General features: G+C 50.3%; 1 protein-coding gene across 5 annotated transcripts in view; it reads right to left on the reverse strand.

Moving 5' to 3' along the window:
* SEC14L5 (SEC14 like lipid binding 5) overlaps positions 1 to 20633 on the reverse strand; it is a 46080-nt gene that overhangs the window by 13668 nt on the left and 11779 nt on the right. For 2 of the 5 annotated variants that reach the window (XM_047087502.1, XM_047087503.1), the window contains exons 3-11: positions 15812 to 15961; positions 15279 to 15410; positions 12499 to 12627; positions 11661 to 11844; positions 7346 to 7458; positions 5331 to 5520; positions 2036 to 2124; positions 1874 to 1944; positions 235 to 406 (exon numbers count right to left, since the gene is read on the reverse strand). In XM_047087502.1, the coding sequence (XP_046943458.1) occupies positions 235 to 406; positions 1874 to 1944; positions 2036 to 2124; positions 5331 to 5520; positions 7346 to 7458; positions 11661 to 11844; positions 12499 to 12627; positions 15279 to 15410; positions 15812 to 15961 (1230 nt within the window). Of the gene's footprint in view, positions 1 to 234; positions 407 to 1873; positions 1945 to 2035; positions 2125 to 5330; positions 5521 to 7345; positions 7459 to 11660; positions 11845 to 12498; positions 12628 to 15278; positions 15411 to 15811; positions 15962 to 16424; positions 16656 to 20171; positions 20269 to 20633 lie in introns of those variants that run through there. The other 3 variants (XM_047087504.1, XM_047087505.1, XM_047087501.1) reach the window with 3 other exon arrangements.

Here is a 20633-nt window from a genome sequence, read left to right on the forward strand (position 1 = left end):
GAGGGGGGAGGAGGGAGGAGGAAGGAGGAAGTAGAAGGGAGGGGGGAGGAGGGAGGAGGAAGGAGGAAGTAGAAGGGAGGGGGGAGGAGGGAGGAGGGAGGAGGGAGGAGGGAAGAGGAGGGAGGAAGAAGAAGGAAGAAGAAGAAATGACACTGAACCAGCAGGCAGAGGGAACTCCCCCACCCCATCTCAGCCTGCACGGGGGAGGGGTCTGGCCCAGGCGCCTGCTCTCACCAGCGTCCAGAGCACCGGGAAGACGCGGGGGGCTCTCACGATGAGCAGCCGGCCCAGGGTCTCAGGGTAGTTGTCCTCGACCACCTCAATCATCCTCAGCAGGGCCTTCACCCCCGGCCGCCACAGATGCCGCATGTTGAGACCCTCCAGGTCCACCAGGCAGGTCCAGGAGCTGCGGCAGAGATGGCCCCCTCACTGCAGCTTGCTCTGCCACATCCCAGGGCCCCCGACAGCCTCCATGGGGGAGGGGGGGGGCCTCGGGAGCTGGCAGACAGGACAGAGAGGCTCTGGAAGCCAGGGCTGGGAGTAGAGGGGCGGAGGCCGTAGGACGCTCTCGTGGATCCTACCCCCCAGCCCAACCCTAGGCTGGGGAGGCCATGTGGTGAGGAGGCTCAGTGCATGGCCTCTAAGGCTAGTCACCCAAATTCAAGTGTCACCTCCATCCCCCGAGAGCTGTGTGACACAGGCAGCTTCCTCATCAGGACAGTGGCAGTGACAGTACCATCTCGAGCAATTGTTAGGATTAAATGAGATAGTATATGTGAAGCTCTCTGCAAGGACAGGCCATAGAGTGCACTCCTTCAAAGCAAGTCATTGCTACCAATCGTTGAAAAGGCTCGGACTGCTAAATAGAGTGTAAGCGCCAAGAGCACTCACTCCAGAGCCAGACGGCCTGGATTCAAATCTCAGCGCTGCCGCTTGCTGTGCGGCCTTGGCCAAGTTACTTAACTTCTCTGTGCCTCCATTTCCTCAGGACTAATTCATTAGGAAAATGAGTGTTCTACTGCAGCGGCTAATCCCTGGGAGCCTCTCCATCCTGCCTTTGATCCTTCCATCCACACCGCTGCAAGAAGTCCCTCCTGACACCCTGTCATCTGAGCCATCTCAGGTGAATTCCACTTTGGATCAGGACCTTGATTTATTGATCGATTTCCCAGCCCAGCCAATGTACATCCCCTTAGGAAAGGCTCCAAACAGCAAAGGGACTCGATTTTCACAAAGATCAGGCCATTTGGGGATAAAAAGTGGCAGGTCCCACTGGCCCCTCCCTCCCAGACTGTAATAAGGAGGATGTGAGGCAGGTACTTCAACGAGCACTTGCTGCACAGCAAGTGTTACACACACATTTGTGTTCTCTCTCAACAGACGTGGCTTTTGATAATCCATGAAGACGCCTTCGGACTCATGATGTTATTCCCACATTACAGACGAGCAAGCTATAGTTCAGAAAGGTTCGTGCCACCCTAAGTACTCATGTGGGCAACTGAGGAGTCTGGGGCAGTCGGACGAGGGTTACCGGATTGCCATGACACCTGTTGAGTCCACCTGCCTGGGAGGCAGAGTCAAGGTGCTACCTGGGGTGGCAGAGTTGGCCTCAAAGAGCAAGGCCCAGGGCGTAACATCCTTGAGACCGAGGCAGACAGTAACTTACCCACTTAGCAACAACCTGGGATGAGCACAGCCACTCTGAGCCTCAGTTTCCCCCTCCATAAAGGACAGGGACAATAACAGGTCCTGCCTCACAGGATCACTGAACAAATTAAATGAGGACATTCCTGTAAAGTGCTGAGTCCATGCCCAGTGAAGCTTGGCTGTTTTCACTCTTTCAGGGGCATGTGCTCCTGGTGGGGGTTCTTACCTGATGGGACGGCCAAACTGCTTTGTGTTCCCTTCACATCTCTTCTGTCCTTCCTCGTTGACGGAAAGAACCTGGAAAGTAGAGAATGTGCTGGCAAACATTCACTTGGCTGCTCCCCCCACAGGCAGCCCTGGGGTCCGGGGAGAGAGGACCCCTACTCACATGCTTCAGCAGTGCCTCCTCCCCCACGGCCTTCATCAAGCCTTTGGTGTCCATGTGGCCCAGGCGCAGGATATAGAGGGGGCGGCCGTCTTTGCAGGGGAGGCCCCATAAAGAGAAGGGACATTTTTCAGGAGTGCTGGTGAGAGGGCAGGCCCAAACTTCTCTTCGGAGAAGGCGGTGCCAGGCTGTGGCTCAGCCTGCCCCTCCTGTCCGTTTATTTGCGAATGCCCTACCCACTCCCAAGAGGGACTGATGCCAGTTACGGTGAGAAGCAACGTGTTCAAGAGTCAAGGACACAGGGGCGCCTGGGTGGCGCAGTCGGTTAAGCATCCGACTTCAGCCAGGTCACGATCTCACGGTCCGTGAGTTCGAGCCCCGCGTCGGGCTCTGGGCTGATGGCTCGGAGCCTGGAGCCTGTTTCCGATTCTGTGTCTCCCTCTCTCTCTGCCCCTCCCCCGTTCATGCTCTGTCTCTCTCTGTCCCAAAAATAAAAATAAAAAAAAACGTTGAAAAAAAAAAAATAAAAATTAAAAAAAAAAAAAAAAAAAAAAGAGTCAAGGACACAGACTGACATCACAGGGGAAACTGGGTGAGGGGCATGTGGGAACTCTGTATGGCCTTAGCAACGTCTCTGAAAACCTGTCCTAACATTACACGTTTATCTGGAAGCTTTTTATTTTTTTTTAATTCTTTTTAATGTTTATTTATTTATTTATTTTGAGAGAGAGGGACAGAGACGTGCTCACGTGCAAGTTGGGGAGGGGCAGGGAGACAGACAGGGTGAGAGAGAATCCCAAGCAGGCTCCACACTGTTGGCGCAGAGCTCAACGCTGGGCTCGATCCCATGAACCGTGAGATCATGACCTGAGCTGAAATTAAGAGTCAGATGCTTAGGGTGCCTAGGTGGCTCAGTTGGTTAAGTAACCCACTCTTGGTTTCAGCTCAGGCCATGATCTCACAGTTCACGGGATTGAGCCCCGCATCAGGCTGTGCGCTGACAGTGCAAAGCCTGCTTGGAATTCTCTCTTTCCCTCTCTCTCTTCTTCACTTAGGCTCTATCGCTCTCAAAATAAATAAATGAACATTAAAAAAAAAAAGGAATCAGACACTGGATGAACTGAGCCACCCAGGCACCCCTAAAGCTTTTTAAAAAAGAAAATATGAACTTGGAATTCTCTCTTTCCCTCTCTCTCTTCTTCACTTAGGCTCTATCGCTCTCAAAATAAATAAATGAACATTAAAAAAAAAAAGGAATCAGACACTGGATGAACTGAGCCACCCAGGCACCCCTAAAGCTTTTTAAAAAAGAAAATATGAACCATGTTATGAAGGAGTATGGAGAGAGTGGATGACGTTGGTTCTTAGCTTTCTATCAGGCAAAGCAAATAGGAAAAATAAGGAATTACATACTAATACAACCGATTCTTGTTATTCATGGTAGTGATGGTTTCCAAAGTCACCTTGAACACTGAATCAGGAAGTACTAAAGCATTGCTTCCAGGAAAAATATGGGGTAAGGTCCCTGCGAGCCTCTAGACACAACATTTTTGTCAACTGATCAATACATAACCTTGTTCTCTGTGTGTTTCTATTTAAGGACACCTTATTGAGTATATATTGTTGATTCATTAACATTGAACTCATTGCCAGCAGCATCACACTAAGCCTGAAGGAAGCTTATCTAACATTTTCTCCATGAGTCACAGCCTTCTTGTGCTTTGAAACACTAGCCAGCACTCCTGCATTATGCCTGGGGGCCATTTTAAGCACCAGAATCACCCCCAAAATGCAAAAAAAAAAATGTAGCACTAAGTAGACTTTAAAAAGGACTCTTGTTAACAGTGTAAGAACTGAAAAAATGAAGGACATCTCATTCAACCTCAGCAGGGGACACACAGGTCAGATGACTCTGACTTTTCGCCACTCCACACATGTTCATAATTGACCGCAAAAGCACCCTGAGTATTGACTTGGGGGTTACAAATACATTGTGGTGAGGAGGCAAATTCACAAATATGGAATCCATGAATAATGAGAATTGACTATATATTAAAGTGTTCCAACTGGTCCTTTAGGAGAGTCAACCACTCACCCTAATCAATATATACAAATTTTTACATCAAGGGCAGTTTAATAAAAAACTGAGAGGGGCGCCTGGGTGGCTCAGTCGGTTGAGCATCCGACTTCAGCTCAGGTCATGATCTCATGGTTCGTGAGTTCGAGCCCCACGTCAGGCTCTGTGCTGACAGCTCAGGGCCTGGAGCCTGTTTCAGATTCTGTGTCTCCCTCTCTCTCTGCCCCTCCCCTGCTCACACTCTGTCTCTCTCTCAAAAATAAATAAAGATTAAAAAAAAAAACTACAGAGAAGACCTATCTTTAAAAAAAAAAAAAAAACTGAGAGAGAACTTATTTGTAGCGGGTTGAATAGTGTCCTCCAAAAATTCACGTCCACCCAGAACCTCTGTATGTGATCTTACTTGGAAATAGTCTGCAGATCAGATTGTTTAGGACCTCGAGATGAAATCCTACTGGATCAGTGTGGGTCCTGAATTCAGTGACCTGAGGTCTTTATAAGAAGAGAGGACAGGGGCGCCTGGGTGGCTCAGTCGGTTAAGCGTCCGACTTCAGCCAGGTCACGATCTCGCGGTCCGTGAGTTCGAGCCCCGCGTCGGGCTCTGGGCTGATGGCTCAGAGCCTGGAGCCTGCTTCCGATTCTGTGTCTCCCTCTCTCTCTGCCCCTTCCCCGTTCATGCTCTGTCTCTCTCTGTCTCAAAAATAAATAAACGTTTAAAAAAAAAAAAAAAAAAAAGAAGAGAGGACACACAGGCACCCAGAAGGAATCCATGTGAAGACAGGCAGAGTGTAGGTATACAGCCACAAGCCAAGGAACGCCTGGGGCCACGAGGAGCTGGAGGAGGCAGAGAGAGATTCGCCGCAGGGAGCACAGCCCTGCCCACACCTTGATTTGGGGTTTCTGCCTCCGGAACTGTGGGCAGATACATCTCTAAGGCACCCGGTTTTTGGTAATTTGCTATGGCATACCCAGGGCGCTGATGCGTGCCCATGCAGCCATTATGTGTGGGGGTCCCCATGATCAGAAGTAAGGGTGGGCTAACGCTGCCTCTGCATGGAGAAATGTTGCCTCGAGCCCACATGTCTCTTCCAGCCCTACTTTCCTCATGGCTGGGTGAACCCCAAGGGCATCTCCAGATGCCCAGAAGAGTCAAAAGGAAAAATAATAAGATCCCAATGTGAAAGGTGGCCCCCTATGCGTTCTGTAGGTAAAGAGACGCACCTATGTCCTGGTAGTGCCAGCCCCCCGCATAGAATTCCTCCAGGAGAGCAGGGGGTCGCCAGGTCTGAAGGAGGAAATCCACCTGGTGCTGCTTTCGCCAGCTCAGGGACAGGCGCAGCATCTCCCGGGCCTTGTCCAGGTGGAAGTCACGAGCCCGCAGGAACCGAAGGATGTGTTCATCTTTGGGAATCTGAGACAAGAAGGGTAAAGCCTGTAGAACGGTAGTCCCTCACCCAGTAGAGAAGACTGTGGAAAATGAGTTCTCCTGTCTTCTCTGCAAAATATATAGCTGGGAAAAGGACCACACACTCCACCGCGAACGACACAGCCAAGGGGCGGGCTGTAGTGAAAATCTGTGAGTTTGGGCTGCCAGACATTTCTCCCTCTTCAGGCATCTCTTTGCTCCTGGGGAGCTACGTGTCCTCCCCACGCCCCAGCACCAGTGCCAGTTTTAGCTGGTGTTGCCAGTCAGCATTCCACTCCCATGGCCTCAGCGGTGGCACAATCCAATCAGAGCATTTAGACAATTTAAATCAGAAGAACGGGACGTGAAGCCCTTTCTCTGCGGTGGTAAAGGTGAGCCTGCAGGTTATGGGGAGCCCCAGCTCCAAGCTCAAAGAGGAAGTAAGTCTGGCGGGGATGAAGCAGAAGTAAACAGATACAAGAGCTCAGAGGCCCCGACCGCATGGGAGTCCTGATTCGGGACATCCCTGAGACAGGCTGCATGGCCCCCTGGGCTGAATGATGTCCCTTCCAAATTCATGTCTACCCAGAACCTCAGAATGGGACCTTATATGGAAATGAGTCTATCCGGATATAATTAGATAAAGTGAGGTCATATTGGAGTAGGTGGGCCCTCCTGTGTTTGGACACAGACACAGGACACATGGAGGAAAGAAGGCCACGTGATGGTGAAGGCAGACACTGGAATGACGTATCTACAAGCCAAGGACTGTGGCAGCCACCAGAAGCCAGGAAGGGGGAGGCATGATACAGACTGTCTCTCAGAGCCTCCAGAAGGCTGGAGAAAAGGCAGGCTCCAGAACCCTGACCACACCTTGATTTCAGGCTTCGGGCCTCCAGCACTGTGAGGATAAGTTTCTGTTGTTTGTAGCATTTTCTTTCAGTAGCCTTAAGAAATTAATACATCCCTCTCAACAGTTTGTTATATGAGCCAATAAATAGCCCCCTCCTCTTTTTTTTTTTGTTTTTTTTTTTGTTTTTGCCTTGACTCAAGCTGTGTTCCTACCACATATAACCCAGAGTCTAATTCATAGGCCGAGGTGACAAGTTAAGTCCCTGCCAGCTCTCCTTCCTTCCCTCGGGCAAATATTGACAGGCAAGAGAAATCCAGCCCCAGTAAAGGCTCCCCTGCCCTGAGTGCTCATCCGAGCCAGACATGACTCTAGGCATTTTATGTGGATCGTCCCTTGTAATTCAGTCTAGGTGATGCATGCTAGCATTATCCCCCTTTCACAGATGAGAAAATGGGCAGACAGGTTAAATCACAGCTCAACATGAAAGCAACTTCCTTGTCTGCACCCCACACACACGCAGCATGGGGAGGGGATAGGGAGGAAGGGCAAGCTCAAATTTCGCATTCAACAGAGCTGAAGGTCAAGTCCATGCTTGGGACCTACATGCATGGTGGACATTCCTGTTACGGGGCTTAGAGTCTGGAGCCATTTTGGGCTGTCACAACTGGGGAAGAAGAGCTCCCGGCATCTAGTGGTGGAGGCCAGGATGCTGCGACACCCAACAGGGCACGCCCCACCCCATAAAGAACGGCCGGGCCTCAAACGTCAACAGCGCAAAGGACGAGAAACCCTGCAATCAACGGTACGCACAACATGCATTACAGATACATGAGATGATACATGACAAAAAGAAGGCAAAATACAAGTTTTCAGTACTGCTGATTACATCAGCCTGTTTACCTGGCCCTTTCTCCCCCAGTGCCTGGGGTGAGTGGCTGTCATTGAACATGGTCTGATAGGCCCCAGCTCTGCACCCACCTTGCCTTTGTGGGTCTCCTGCAGCCAGTGTCGCAGCTGGATGAGGCAGCTCTCCTGCATGGGTGTGAGATGACCCAGGCAGCGCTCAATGTAGTCTGCATCTAGCTTGTCCCCTGCAGGAGAAGGTGGAGGCGTTCAGGACCAGAGGGCGATGCCACTCTCTTTACACATGGTCTACCCTTTCTGGAACCCTCGCCGCATTGGCCGCCTCAGATCTGAAATGCAGTTCCAAGCCGTACGGTGGCCCTTTCACCCAAGAACAGCCACATGGGCTCCACATCTTCTGGTCTTGCTGGCCCTTTCCAAGGGGTTTCTGAAAACTCACGGTGGGGCCAGCTTGGATCTCACAGTGGCAAGTGATTTGTCTCCTCTGACTTCGGACATCAAGCTAATTCCCACCCCCTGGAGCTACCCAGTCTCTGAAGATTATTAACAATACGCACTCATGTTTCTAGACATGCACCATCTCAGTGAGCTGTCCCGACGCCCCAGTGAGGCAGGCACCCTACTGTCCCCACTTCACAGAAGACAAAACTGAGGCCAAGACAGGTTAAGTAGCGAGTGGATGCATGTGGTGCACCAAGCATACAAGAGATGGTCAGTAAATACAGTTCCTTTTGCCTTCCCACCTCCCAGCCCCTCTGTGGGCTCGAGGCCTTTTATAGACAGAGCCCTGACCCCAAAATACAGCCTGGGAGCTGCACGGATCATTCCAAACACTGTTCAGTCCTGTCCTGCACAACGGGGCTGTTTGGGGGTCAGCATGTGTGGGCATTTAGAGGCTGGGCTCAACCTGAGGTCCCACTGCCCACTCTTTAAAATTTGTTTTTCAACATTTACTTATTTTTGAGAGACAGAGACAGAGTGTGAGCAGGGGAGGGGCAGAGAGAGAGGGAGACAAAGAATCTGAAGCAGGCTCTAGGCTGCAGCTGTCAGCACAGAACCGGACACAGGGCTCGAATTCACGAACCCTGAGATCACGACCTGAGTTGAGATCAGACGCTTAACCGACTGAGCCATCCAGGTGCCCCACCCATTGCCCACTCTTAACTGTTGAGGTGGCAGATGCTGGCATGGTGAGGCACACCAGCATGTTAGCATCTCCGCAGTGGGTAGACGGTCCACAAAGAGCAGCCCCCTGAGTGTAGCCTGCTCTTTGTGTTCAGGTGGCACAATAAGAAAACAAATGGAATGTGTGTACCTCCAGCAGCAGGACCCAATGGTTCCCTCTAAAACAAAAAAAGTCCAGGGCTGGAGGTCAGCAGGCATCTGGGTAAACAGAAGCAGGAGGGATGCTGGTGGTGTGCGGGGACAGGTGGCGTCCAGACCCCCCAAACAGAGTGGTCAGAAAGGGAGATGCTGGAGACGGTAAGGGGGAGTGGACAGGATGAGAGAGAGAACACAAGGGAGACAGGAGATACCAGCATCCTTCCGGCCTCTATGCGGCTGTGAAGGCCCTTTTCTCCTGAGCACAAAGGCTCAGTGATTCAGAGCACGGTGGAAGGGGGGTGACTCTGCCTCTCGCCAGCCATCCTGAGCACAGTGCAGAGGGTGAAGGAAGGAAAAGCCTGGTGCAAAATTAGGGTAAAAGTCATGACCACCAGACAATGTGTGCAAGAAGAGGCAGAAGTTTTAATTTTTCTAATATTTAAAAAAATTTTTAACGTTTATTCACTTTTGAGAGACGGAGACAGAGCACAAGCAGGGGAGGGGCAGAGAGAGAGGGAGACACAGAATCCAAACCAGGCTCCAGGCTCCGAGCTATCGGCACAGAGCCCCACGTGGAGCTCAAACCCACGAACTGTGACATCATGATCTGAGCCGAAGTCAGTCGCTTAACGGACTGAGCCACCCAAGCGCCCCTAATTTTTTAAATATTTTAAAAGTTCACATACAGCAGCAGCCAGCTAGCACAGAGTTGGTACAGAATAAATATTTGTGAATGAATGAATTTTGTTCTCCCTACACAATGCCCCAGATGTAATTTACTGGTTATGTGGCATATCTCTAAGAAAGCCAAGCCTGACATTTCAGTGACCCCAAAAGAATGAATCATCATGAGCACAAATGCACAGAGCTAAAACTGAACTCAGGGAGTATGTGTAGTTTTGTGTCTTAGGGGTTTTTTTTTTAATTTATTTAAAATTATATTGTAAACATTTCCCATTATCATTACAAATCGAAAATATGACAAAAGGCTAATTGCCTTACATATGAAGAGTTCTTACAAAGCAATGAGAAATCAATGGTCAGGGATGCCTGTGTGGCCCAGTTGGTTAAGCCTCCGACTTCGGCTCAGGTCATGATCTCACGGTTTATGAGTTTGAGCCCCACATTGGGCTCTGTGCTGACGGCTTGGAGCCTGCTTCAGATTTTGTGTCTCCCTCTCTCTCTGCCCCTCCCCCACTCGTGCTCTGTCTCGTTCTCTCTCAAAAATAAATAAATAATTTTTTTTTAATTAAAAAAAGAAAGAAATCAATGGGCAAACAGGAAAATAGACAAAGTACAAGAAGAGAGATTCACAAAAAAGCCATATGGAGTCACTAAGCATGAGAAAATAATATTTGGCCTCATTCATGAGGAAAGACGTAATCACTAATACTAGAGGTCACTTTTTGCTTTCAGAAGTTTAAAACATTTAATAATAGTCTCGCGGGGAGCCAGAGTGAAGTCAGGAATAGACATAGCCACACGCTTTTGGGGGAACGTTGATTAGTACAACCAATCTTTGAAGGCCTAACTGGTAAATCTGCCAAAATTTTACCTGCATATAACCTTTGACCCAGCAATTCAACTGTAAAAATTTTATGCTATAGGGGTGCTTGGCTGACTCTGTGGGTGGAACATGTGACTCTTAATCTCAGGGTTGTGAGGTCAAGCCCCACGTTGGGGGTAGAGATTAAAAATAAAATCTTAATGGGGCACCTGGGTGGTTCAGTCAGTTAAGTGTCCGACTTCAGTTCAGGTCATGATCTCATGGTTCATGAGTTCAAGCCCCACATCAGTCTCTATACTCACGTGCAGAGCCTGTTTGGGATTCTCTGTTTCCCTCTCTCTCTGTGCCTCCCCAGCTGGGGCTTTCCCTCTCTCAAAACAAGTAAGTAAACTTAAGTACAAAGATACACTATGTTATTTCTGTTTTAAAAACTGGAGGGGCGCCTGGGTGGCGCAGTCGGTTAGGCGTCCGACTTCAGCCAGGTCACGATCTCGCGGTCCGTGAGTTCGAGCCCCGCGTCGGGCTCTGGGTTGATGGCTCAGAGCCTGGAGCCTGCTTCCGATTCTGTGTCTCCTTCTCTCTCTGCCCCTCCCCCCTTCATGCTCTGTCTCTCTCTGTCTCAAAAATAAATAAACGTTAAAAAAAAAAAAGCTTAAAAAAAAAAAAAAACTGGAAACCTCACGTCCATAAAGACAAGACTAGATAAATAAACTAACAAAAATAATAATAAATGTTTATTTTTTAAGTTTATTTATTCATTTTGAGAGAGAAATAGAGAGAGAAACAGAGCGAGCAGGGGAGGGGCAGAGAGAGAATCCTAAGCAGGCTCCATGCTGTCAGTGCAGAGCCCAACATGGGTCTTGAACCTGCAAACCGTGAGATCATGACCTGAGCCGAAATCAAGAGTCAGACGTTTAATTGACTGAGCCATCCAGGCACCCCAACAATAAATGTTTATTAATAAATAAGTTATGGTGCAGCCACACCATGAAATACCGCAAAGTGCTAAAACAGATGCACTGACATAGAAAGCTGTTCAAGCAACATTAGTAAATGAAAAAAAGCAAAACATCAAGTAGAATGTGTAATGTTGGCTCAGCATAAATTATACAGGTATGTATGCCTGTATATACACATGTGTGTATATGTACGTACATATATATGCCTAGGTAGTTTCACGAAATACGACCACAAAATTAGTATTGCCTCCAGAGAGAAGAAAAGAGTCTTACTTCCTCATTTACATCTTCCAAGAAGTTTGAATATTTCTTTCTACCATCTCCATACATTACTCATATAATTAAAAATAGTAATAAAACCAGAGAAAAGGGCAGCCCTGAGGCACCAGATCAGGTCAATTCCTGATTTAGAAATAAACCAGTTCTGGCTCTTGGGCCGGAAGGAAGGAAGAGAGGGTAAAGCAGCGGGAAAGGGCGGAAGCTGAGTCATTCCAGATCGTAGACCCATTCCCAAGGGGACCCGCAGCAACTCTTCCCCCTCGGAGTGAGCAAACACAAAGCAGGTTTCCAGGGACTGGGGCGGTTGTGGGGGGCACAAGCGTACAGGCCTGGCCAGCTGGCTTCAGCCACAGGGACCTACCGTCTGTAACCACCACCTCGGGCGCAGGGCCTGGAGCACCGTCAACTTCCAGGGAGCCCAGATCCCTCGGCCCGGCCTGGGAGCGGGCGTCCTCCTCTCGGACAGGGGCAGGCGTCCACCGGGGAATGTGAGAGGTGCCCTGGGAGATAAGCTCGTTCAGGTAATGTTCAATCACCTCCTTCCCCTGGAAGCCAGAGAGACCAGAGGCATATGAGCCGCAGGGCAGGAGAGCAGGGATAACCTCATCAGCCTGGGAGTCACCCCCACCTGGCTGCAGCCCCACCCCTGACACGTAGCTACGAGAACTTGAAATGTGGCCGGTCCAAATGGAGATGTGCTGTGAGCATCAGATATGAACCGGATTTCCAAGACTTAGGACGGAACAAAGAATGTAAAATAGCTCATTGGTAGGTTTTCTATAGGTAACATGTGGGTTAAAATACTTTGTTGAAATGAATTTCACCCGTTTCATTATGCGAAAAGGCCTCTCGGGGACAGGTCTGAGAGCTTTACACAGCAACCAATTTTAACCAGGAAAAAGCACACAGAATGCCCCTCCTCTGTCCAGAGATCACTACACAAGCCCCAAACATCAGGGAGCATCTGGATAATGATTATGGTGCCCCCATTTCAGGCCAGGTGGTTTCCACTCATTATCTTGTGTGTTATGGTCATTGTTAGGATACTCACTCTATGGATGAAAAGACTGAGGCCAAGGAAGGTTAAGGATCGATCTTGCCCGATGTCACTTGGGTTGTCAGGTGTCAGAGCAGGTTTTGAACCAGGCTCTGAGGTCTGTGTACCTTCCTCCCTGTGACTGATGGAGCCCACCCCTTACCCTCTTGACGTTAGCTGTGTACTGCTTCATGGCGATCTTCTCCAAGGCACTTTCGAAGCCAAAGAAGGACCGGATGTCGAGCGAGGCGGATTGCTCAAAGCAAGTCCACTCTTCGTTCTCGGGGTGGACCTGAAAGCCAGGCAGCCGCAGTGACAAGTCTCATTGTGGGGGATGCAGTGCCCTCTCTCAGGGCTCTCTTGGTGATCTGGGCCCAACCAGAGCATGCCGTGGACAGCATGGCAATACCGGAGTGGGGGGGCAGCAACCCCACCCAGAGAACAATGCCAAGTGTTAGAGAACAAAGAGCCTTCTCATGAGGGGCTGGAAGGAAGTGGGTCTGGCATCTGCAAGCCTGTCCCTTAAAAACTGTTCTATAATGATATATTTAAATGAGTAATATATTTAGGGGCACCTGGGTGGCTTAGTCGGTTGGGTGACTGGCTCCTGGTTTCGGCTCAGGCCATGATCTGATGGTTTGTGGGTTCGAGCCTCACGTCAGTTTCTGCACTGACAGTGTGGAGCCTGCTTGGGAATCTCTCTCTCCCTCTGTCTGCCCCTCCCCAACTATCTCTCACTCTCTCTCCCTCAAAATAAACTTTATAAATGAGTTAATGTACTTAATATATAATTATATGTAAGTTATATATAACTATTACATATTTTAAATATATATTTTAAAGTATTTATTATGTTACATATTTATTGTAAACAAATACACACACACACACACACGGACAAACTTTGTTGACAGAGCTTCTATGCAGACCCAGGCTTAGTCCCTCTCAAACTTTCCTGGGCAGAAGTATTACCAGGGAGTGTGTGAAACATGCAGATGCCGGGCACCTGGGTGGCTCAGTCGGTTAAACATCCGACTTCGACTCAGGTCATGATCTCACAGTTTGTGAGTTCGAGCCCGGTATTGGGCTCTGTGCTGACAGCTCTGAGCCTGGAACCTGCTTCAGATTCTGTGTCTCCCTCTCTCTGCCCCTCCACAGCTCATTCTCTCTCTCTCAAAAATAAATACACATTAAAAAAAAAAATTTAAATATGCAGATGCCTGGGCCAAATACGTCCAGGGCAGGGCCTGAAAACCTGCATTTCCCAAGCAGCCTCAGTGACGTTAATTCAGCGGTTGGTAGAACTCATGCTGAGAAATATGCACTAAATACATATTATAAATGCACTAAAAGTGATTTATAAAAAGCTGCCACCCACACAACTCCCTAGAGGTAAGCATTGGAATATTCTGGGTCCAATTCCCAGAGAAGCTGGAGGTGTGGAAAGAAAAAGCAATGGGCATTTACTGGACACCTGCTGTATACGAGGCACCATGCCAAATGCTGGGGATGGGACAGATACACAAGGCAATGCCCCACCCTCCCCACCTCCCCCCCATAGGGAAGGCTCTAATGAACCATAGTTACCACACTGGAGTTATCATCATGAAAACTAGCATTGGGGATCTAGCACAGGCTAAAGGAGCTTTACCTACATTGTCTCATAGACTCCAGCCAGCACCGGATGAGGCGGGCTCTGCTGACAGGTATGCAAGGGGTGGCCTGGGGAGGGGAAGCAACTTGCCCAACATCATTCAGCAAGGAGGTGGCAGAGCTGGGCTCCATCCCAGCAAACGCCTCCAGACTCCTCCCTCATTCCAACCCGGGGGCAGCAGGACCCTGCCCCTGCAGCCCCCATTCTCAGACTTCACTCATCCACCTCTGGGTCTTCACACATGCTGTTCCCACTCCAGAACTCTGTTCCCAGCCCTCTCATCCACCAGCTCTCAGCTTGGTGGCTTCAGTGGGACACTGTCACCTAACAGAGTGCCTCTCCTCTTATTTTCCCTAATCCCGTCTTCTGGATCCCTTCTTAGTATTCGTGAAGTTGTAAGATTACGTTGACCTTTTTTCTTGTCTGTATCTGCCACTGGAATGGAGGTCCTTGTAAGAACAAAGGTCAGGGGGACTAGTCCGTGCTCTGGCCGGGTGCCCGGCACATAGTCGATGCTCAGTCAGTGTGTACTGAAGAATAATAATAATTACTATTAATGATCTGAAAAGGTAACACACATACAGGGCTTGGTATGTGCCAGGCCCTCTTCTAAGGGGTTTCGGATATTTTCTTCCCCTACTTCTCACCATAACCCCTGTGGGAGGTGTCATCATTAACCCCATTCTACAGATGAAGAAACTATAGGGGCCCCTGGATGGCTCAGGCGTTTAAGGGTCTGACTTTGGCCTAGGTCATGATCTCATGGTTCGTGGGTTCGAGCCCCACGTTGGGCTCTGTACTGACAGCTCAGAGCCTGGAGCCTGCTTCGGAAACAGAGCCTGTGTCTCCCTCTCTCTCTGCCTGTCCCCTACTCATGATCTCTCTGTCTCTCAAAAATAAATAAACATTAAAAATTAAAAAAAAAAAACAAAACGTAAATGAGCCTCCCTTTCAAGGAGGAAGAAAAGGACAGAGAGAAGAGGGAGGGGGAGGCAGGTTGACAGCTTTCCCCAATAAAATACAGGATGACATATTTGAATTTCAGATAAACAACGAAGAATATTTTGGTAAGTATGTCCCAAGCGGTATTTGAGACTATTTAAACAAACAGAAAAGTATCAGCTGTGTATCTGAATTGCAGATTTAAGTGAATGTCCTGCAATTTATCCGACAAGGCCCTGGGGGCAGGGGAGAGGCAGCTAGGCTGATGCGTGGACTGCAGGACGCAGGAAGAGGGCGGGACGCAGGAAGGGGGCGGGACGCAGGAAGGGGGCGGGACGCAGGCTTACAGTGTAGCTGCAGTTCTCGTTGACCACCACGCGGTTGGCGAAAGTCTCATTGTGGGCTTCAATGAGGAGGGTCCTCTCCCTCCAGTTCAACACGTTTCTCTGCACAAAGACCACGTGCTCTACGCCGGCAATCTGCAAGGGAAGGAGCAGTGAAGGGGGTGGGGGCTGCTGGATACCGAGACTCACCAAGACCCCAAGACCCCGCGCCTCCCACCAGCCAGCAGTATCCCGTACCCAGCCCAACACCCACAAACCCCAAGACCCCCTGTGCCCCACCCGGAGCCTGTCCACCAGCCCCAGCCCCAGTCCCTAGCTCCTAGGCCTTTGTCCTTCCCAGACCGGCCCTCTGACCTAGAACGACCCCCCCTTTCCGCAGGCCCCAACCCCAACCCCAGGACGTGTACCACCAGCACCTACACTCATATGCATACTCACTGGCTTCACCACCTGAGCCCGCCCCCAGATCCCCCCCCCTTTCCAGTCCCCTCCTCCGTGGGGTCCCCCGGCACCTCTGGGAACCCCTCCCCACCCACCTTGCGCAGCAGCCGCGGGGCCTCCACGCGCAACCTGCAGCTCCGCTCCACCACGTGCACCGCCCCGTCTGCGCTGCGGGACTCGCGCAGGACCTCGCTGCCCAGGAAGACGGGGATCTGCGGGCAGGTGGGGAAGCGCTTCTCATAGGCCTAGGGGCAGAGGGGGAGTGAGTGTCAAGGGGGCTGGGGTCTCTAGCCTCCTCCCTCCTGCTGGGCTGTGGTCTCATTTACAAGAGCAGACACCTGTTTAAGAGCTGTGACACACCAGTGCCTGAGCAATGGCTTGCAACTCACTCTTTGGATTTGCATTTGAGACTTCACCCTCAGAAGAAAAAGTGAGCTTGCCTGGAACATTTTAAAAGAAGGCATCTTTCAGAAAAACACTCTGGACATAATCTAACACCTCTTCATGATAAAAACACTCCACAAATGAAGAATAGAAAGGAACATCTTCAACCTGATAAATCACAGTTTAACATCATACTCAATGCCAAAAGATGGAATGCTTTCCCCCTACGATCAGGAACAAGGCAAGGATGTCCACTCTGGCCACGTCTGTTCAACATTGTCCTGGAGGTTCCAGCCCTGGCAGTTAGGAGAGCAAAAGAAATACCAGGCATCCAGTTTGGAGGACGAGAGTCTGTGCCCGGTTCCAGAAGTGCCAGGGTAGGAGCCTCCTGGGTAAGCCGGCATCCATAGCCGACTGTATGCAAATGGGGTCTGCTCCAAGAGCCTGTCACAGTCCACGTGCCCCGGAATCAGGATCAAAGCAGCTCCAAAAATAGTGCAGGCATCTGAGGACACGCACCTCCTCCCCCATCCCTCCCGGCTCCTCCCAGCTCAGAAGGGCAGAGGCGGGGGAGGGGCAAGGAAGAGATGGAACTGTGCCTGGTGCCCTTAGTGTCACCCCAGGCCCCACAAGGCCAGCCCAGTGCATCTTCCTGCCATATGTTGAAGCTGCTTGCCTTGTACAGACACAGCAGACACACCAGGGTTAGAATAAGGAGCCCCCGTTCCCCAGGGGAGAGTGCGCAGTAGGCAGGCACTTATCAGAAGCCTGCATAGCCTGCAGACAAAGCGAAGTGGGCAAATTCTGTGCTGGTGGCCACAGTTCTACTTCCTCCCGACAGAGGCACATCCTTTCTTTCTCTAAGCCTCTTTTACCACCTGGAAAATGGGTATATCCCAAGCTTGCGTCCCAGAGTATGAAACCCAAGCTCAAGCTTGCCGGGCGGTTCACTGAAGACAACCAGAATTTTCATTCCCCAGGCAACAAGACTCAAATGCAGCAGAACACAGGTCTGCAAAAACTGCTCCTGACCAGCCCTATCCGAGTACTTCCTTGGGATCCAATGCAGGAGGGAGCCAGAGGCGCTGGCCTGGGCCACCTCTGTGACAGGCAGAGGGATGTTGACCCTTTTTGAAAGCATGTGGAAGGAAAGGGGTGCGTGTTTCGGAACTGGACAGGCTCAGTTCATGTCTCTTCTCCTTTCTCACTGAGGGACCTTGGGCAAGTCACTTGCCCTCTCTGAGCCTCTATTTCCTCATCTGTAAAATGGGATGGTGAGGAGGTCACCAGATGTTGTCTCAGAGCAGTTGGCACTCAAGGAGCCTTCACTGTGCTCCTCCAGCTGTGCATTTTCTTCTATTTCGTCCTCTGAATGGCATCCTCATTTGACAAATGAAAAAATTGGAACCCAGAGAGGCTAAGTAACTAACCCAAGGTCACACAATGAAAACTGGTGAATGTGGATTTGAATCCCATTGTGGCCCAGTACCCCACTCCTTCAGGAACACCTTGCTCAGCAGCTCGCTTGTTCTCCTGGGCAGCTGGGAAACAGCCAGGCATTGTCCCTGGGGCCCTGTGGTCACAATTTCTCCCTTCTCCACACTTAGTACTTCAACTCCTACTGGCGGCAGCCACACTGCCCTTGAGTTTCTGCACTTCCTCTGACTATTCTACAGTCTCTCCTTCTCCCCAGATGAAATGATGTAGTCAGAACAGGCCTAGATGCTCAGAATGTGTCCCACACTCCTTGCTGTGGCCCTCCAGGCTCCAGGCAATCTCTCCCACTAGCCACCTTCACTCCGCTCCAGCCACGCCAGCCTTGCTGTTTCTTTTCTTTTCTTCTGCTTTTTTAAATGTTTATTTATTTTTGAGAGAGACACAGAGTGTGAGCAGGGGAGGGGCACACACACACACACACACACACAATCTGAAGCAGGCTCCAGGCTCTGAGCTGTCAGCACAGAGCCTAATGCGGGGCTTAAACTCACAAACTGTGAGATCATGACCTAAGCCGAAGTCAGACACTTAACTGGCTAAGCCACTCAGGTGCCCCCGACCTTGTTCTTTCTAAAACACATTTTTATGGGTTGACTTGTGCCCCCTTCCTGCCACCACCAAATTTATGTGTCCTACCCAGTACCTCTGAATGTGACCTTATCTGGAAATAGGTTGTCGCAAATGTAATTAGTTAAGATGAGGTCATACTAGAGTGGGGGTGGGGGTGGGGAGACTGCTAATCCAATATGACTGAGGGACATTTGGTCACAGACACTCATATAGTGTAAAGATGAAGGCACAGGTTTGGGTGATTCCTCTACCGGCCAAGGACTCCAAAGATTACCAGCAACACCAGAAGGTAGGAGAAAGACATGGAACCGATTCTCCTTCAAGCCTGCAGAGGGAACCTACTCTACCAACACCTTGATCTCTGGCGTTTAGCCTTCAGACTGTGGAGTAAAAAAGTTTCTGCTGTTTAAGCCACCCAGTTTGTGGTACTTTTTATTATTTATTTATTTACTTTTGTGGTACTTTTTAATGTCAGCCCCGGGACACTCATGTGCCCACCACCTGTTCCTACCATAGAGCCTTTGCACTGGCCGTTCCGTCTGCTTGGACCACTAATCAATTTACTTGATAGTGAAGGAAGAAGAAGGCTTGAGTAACTGGGGTTTCCAGAGAGGTAGGACACCTGGATCGGGGGGCTGAAGAGATGCTCTGGCTTCAGGGACTCATCTGTGCTGGTCCTTCTTTGTGGGACATCTTCCCCCACCTTCTCCCCTGCAAGACTGTCTTCTTCCCTATTCTGTCCTTTTAGCCCATTCATTTCCTCAATACCATTTATCACATCCTTTAGCCATGTACTAGCTTGTGTGTTGTGTGCCAGAGACCTGGGCTACATGCTTTTCCACAGCACTGACCTCACACATGCCTGTCTCAGTTCTTGGGACACACTAGGCCTAATAAATGCTCACAAGCAAAGAAAAAAATAACTTAAACTTGCTGGTGATCCAAAAAGCCCCAGAAAGGTGTCCTGGGAGGGGAATGACAGGCCATGGATTCAACGCCTGCATCCAAGGAAGGCTGACTTCCTGTTGTAACAAACCTCTTGTCAGAAGAGCTCCATCTGGAGCCCCCAGATAACAGCGGAGGGCAGAGGGCTGGGCGGCAGCAGATGGGTGCGTGGGCACAACTGTCCCTGACCCTGAAAGGGAAGGTGCTACCCTCCTCAAGTAAGTAATGGCTGCTGCATTGATGGAGACATGCCAGGCACTGGTGAGGGGAACGGCCAGAACTCAGGCTCCATCCAGAAGGCGGGGGGCCCAAAATACAGGGTCCATCCAGTGGCATATCTCCAGCCAGAGAGTCCCTGGGGTTGTGAGGTCCAGTGTCAGACATTGTTGCTATGATATTTTTAGGGCGATAACTGTATTTCTTTGCAGTGCCCCGAGATGGGAATTAGAATTTCCCCATTTTACAGATAAGCGAGTTGAGGTTTGGGAAGGCATCACACGGTCAGGAAGTGGTGGGGTTGGAGCGCAACAGGTCTGACCCAGACCTCAGCCCTGAACCACTCTGCCCTGCCCCTCAGGGGACTTTAGCTACATCACAAGCGTCAAGAGTCTGGAAATCCTGAGTCCTGCTGGCCTAAAACCTGTGAGTCAGGGGCACCTTTGGTTTTGGCCCATCATAGGGTCTTAGAGGATCAAACAGCCCACAGAATCCTCTCTGCGGACTCCTGTTCCCACAAATCAGGCCTGAGTTTCTCTGTGCCGAACACACACATGGTTTGGCCCCCTCAGGGACACAAAGTAGCAGAAGGGATTCAGTTACAGCTCTTTTGCCAGGTGGCTGGAGAAGGACACCCAAGCCTCCTGGCTCACAAAGGAAGCTGGTCCAAGGCCCAGAAACCGCCCATGCAGGGCCACAGCTGGGGTAGGCAGAGACCAGTGGAAACTTCCGTTGACTGCCTCCCGTGGGCCTCCATCCTGCAAAACTCCACAGTGACACACTTAGCAAGTGGAGATGGGCGGCTGGCCTCCTAGCCAGACTTGCCTACACCCAGGAACCTACCTCCTTGAGCACAGCATGTCCTCTCTCTCCCTTCAGCCTCATCTGTCAAGTGGAGTCATCCACTCCCAATGAGCCCTCCGTTGTACCCGTTTCTGACATCAGAAGTCATCGGCCCCTGCCAGTGAGTTTTTTCCCCTCCCACCACCCCCCCCAACTTGTCAAAGTGACATAGTCAACACTCAGTAGACATTTACATGATGAATGAGTGAATGAATGACAGCATCGCATACCCATTAAGAACATGGACTCTGGGGCTTGGGTCCAAATCTCTGCCTCTTACCAGCTGTGTGGCCTTGAAGGAGTCCTCAAGCTCTGAGCTCCTTAATGCATTCATTTGTTAAAAGGAGAATAAGAAAAGTAGCTACCTTGCTGTGTTGTGGGATGTGTGGGGGGGAATAAAGGAGTCCGTTTTTGTAAAGTGCTGAGAACAGTGCCTGGCACATGGTTCGTTCTACATAAGCA

This window comes from Lynx rufus, unplaced genomic scaffold (assembly GCF_022079265.1).
Source record: "Lynx rufus isolate CCGP_SWC_20201006 ecotype Redwood Valley unplaced genomic scaffold, mLynRuf1.p SCAF_23, whole genome shotgun sequence".
In the NCBI taxonomy this organism is placed as follows: Eukaryota; Metazoa; Chordata; class Mammalia; order Carnivora; family Felidae; genus Lynx; species Lynx rufus.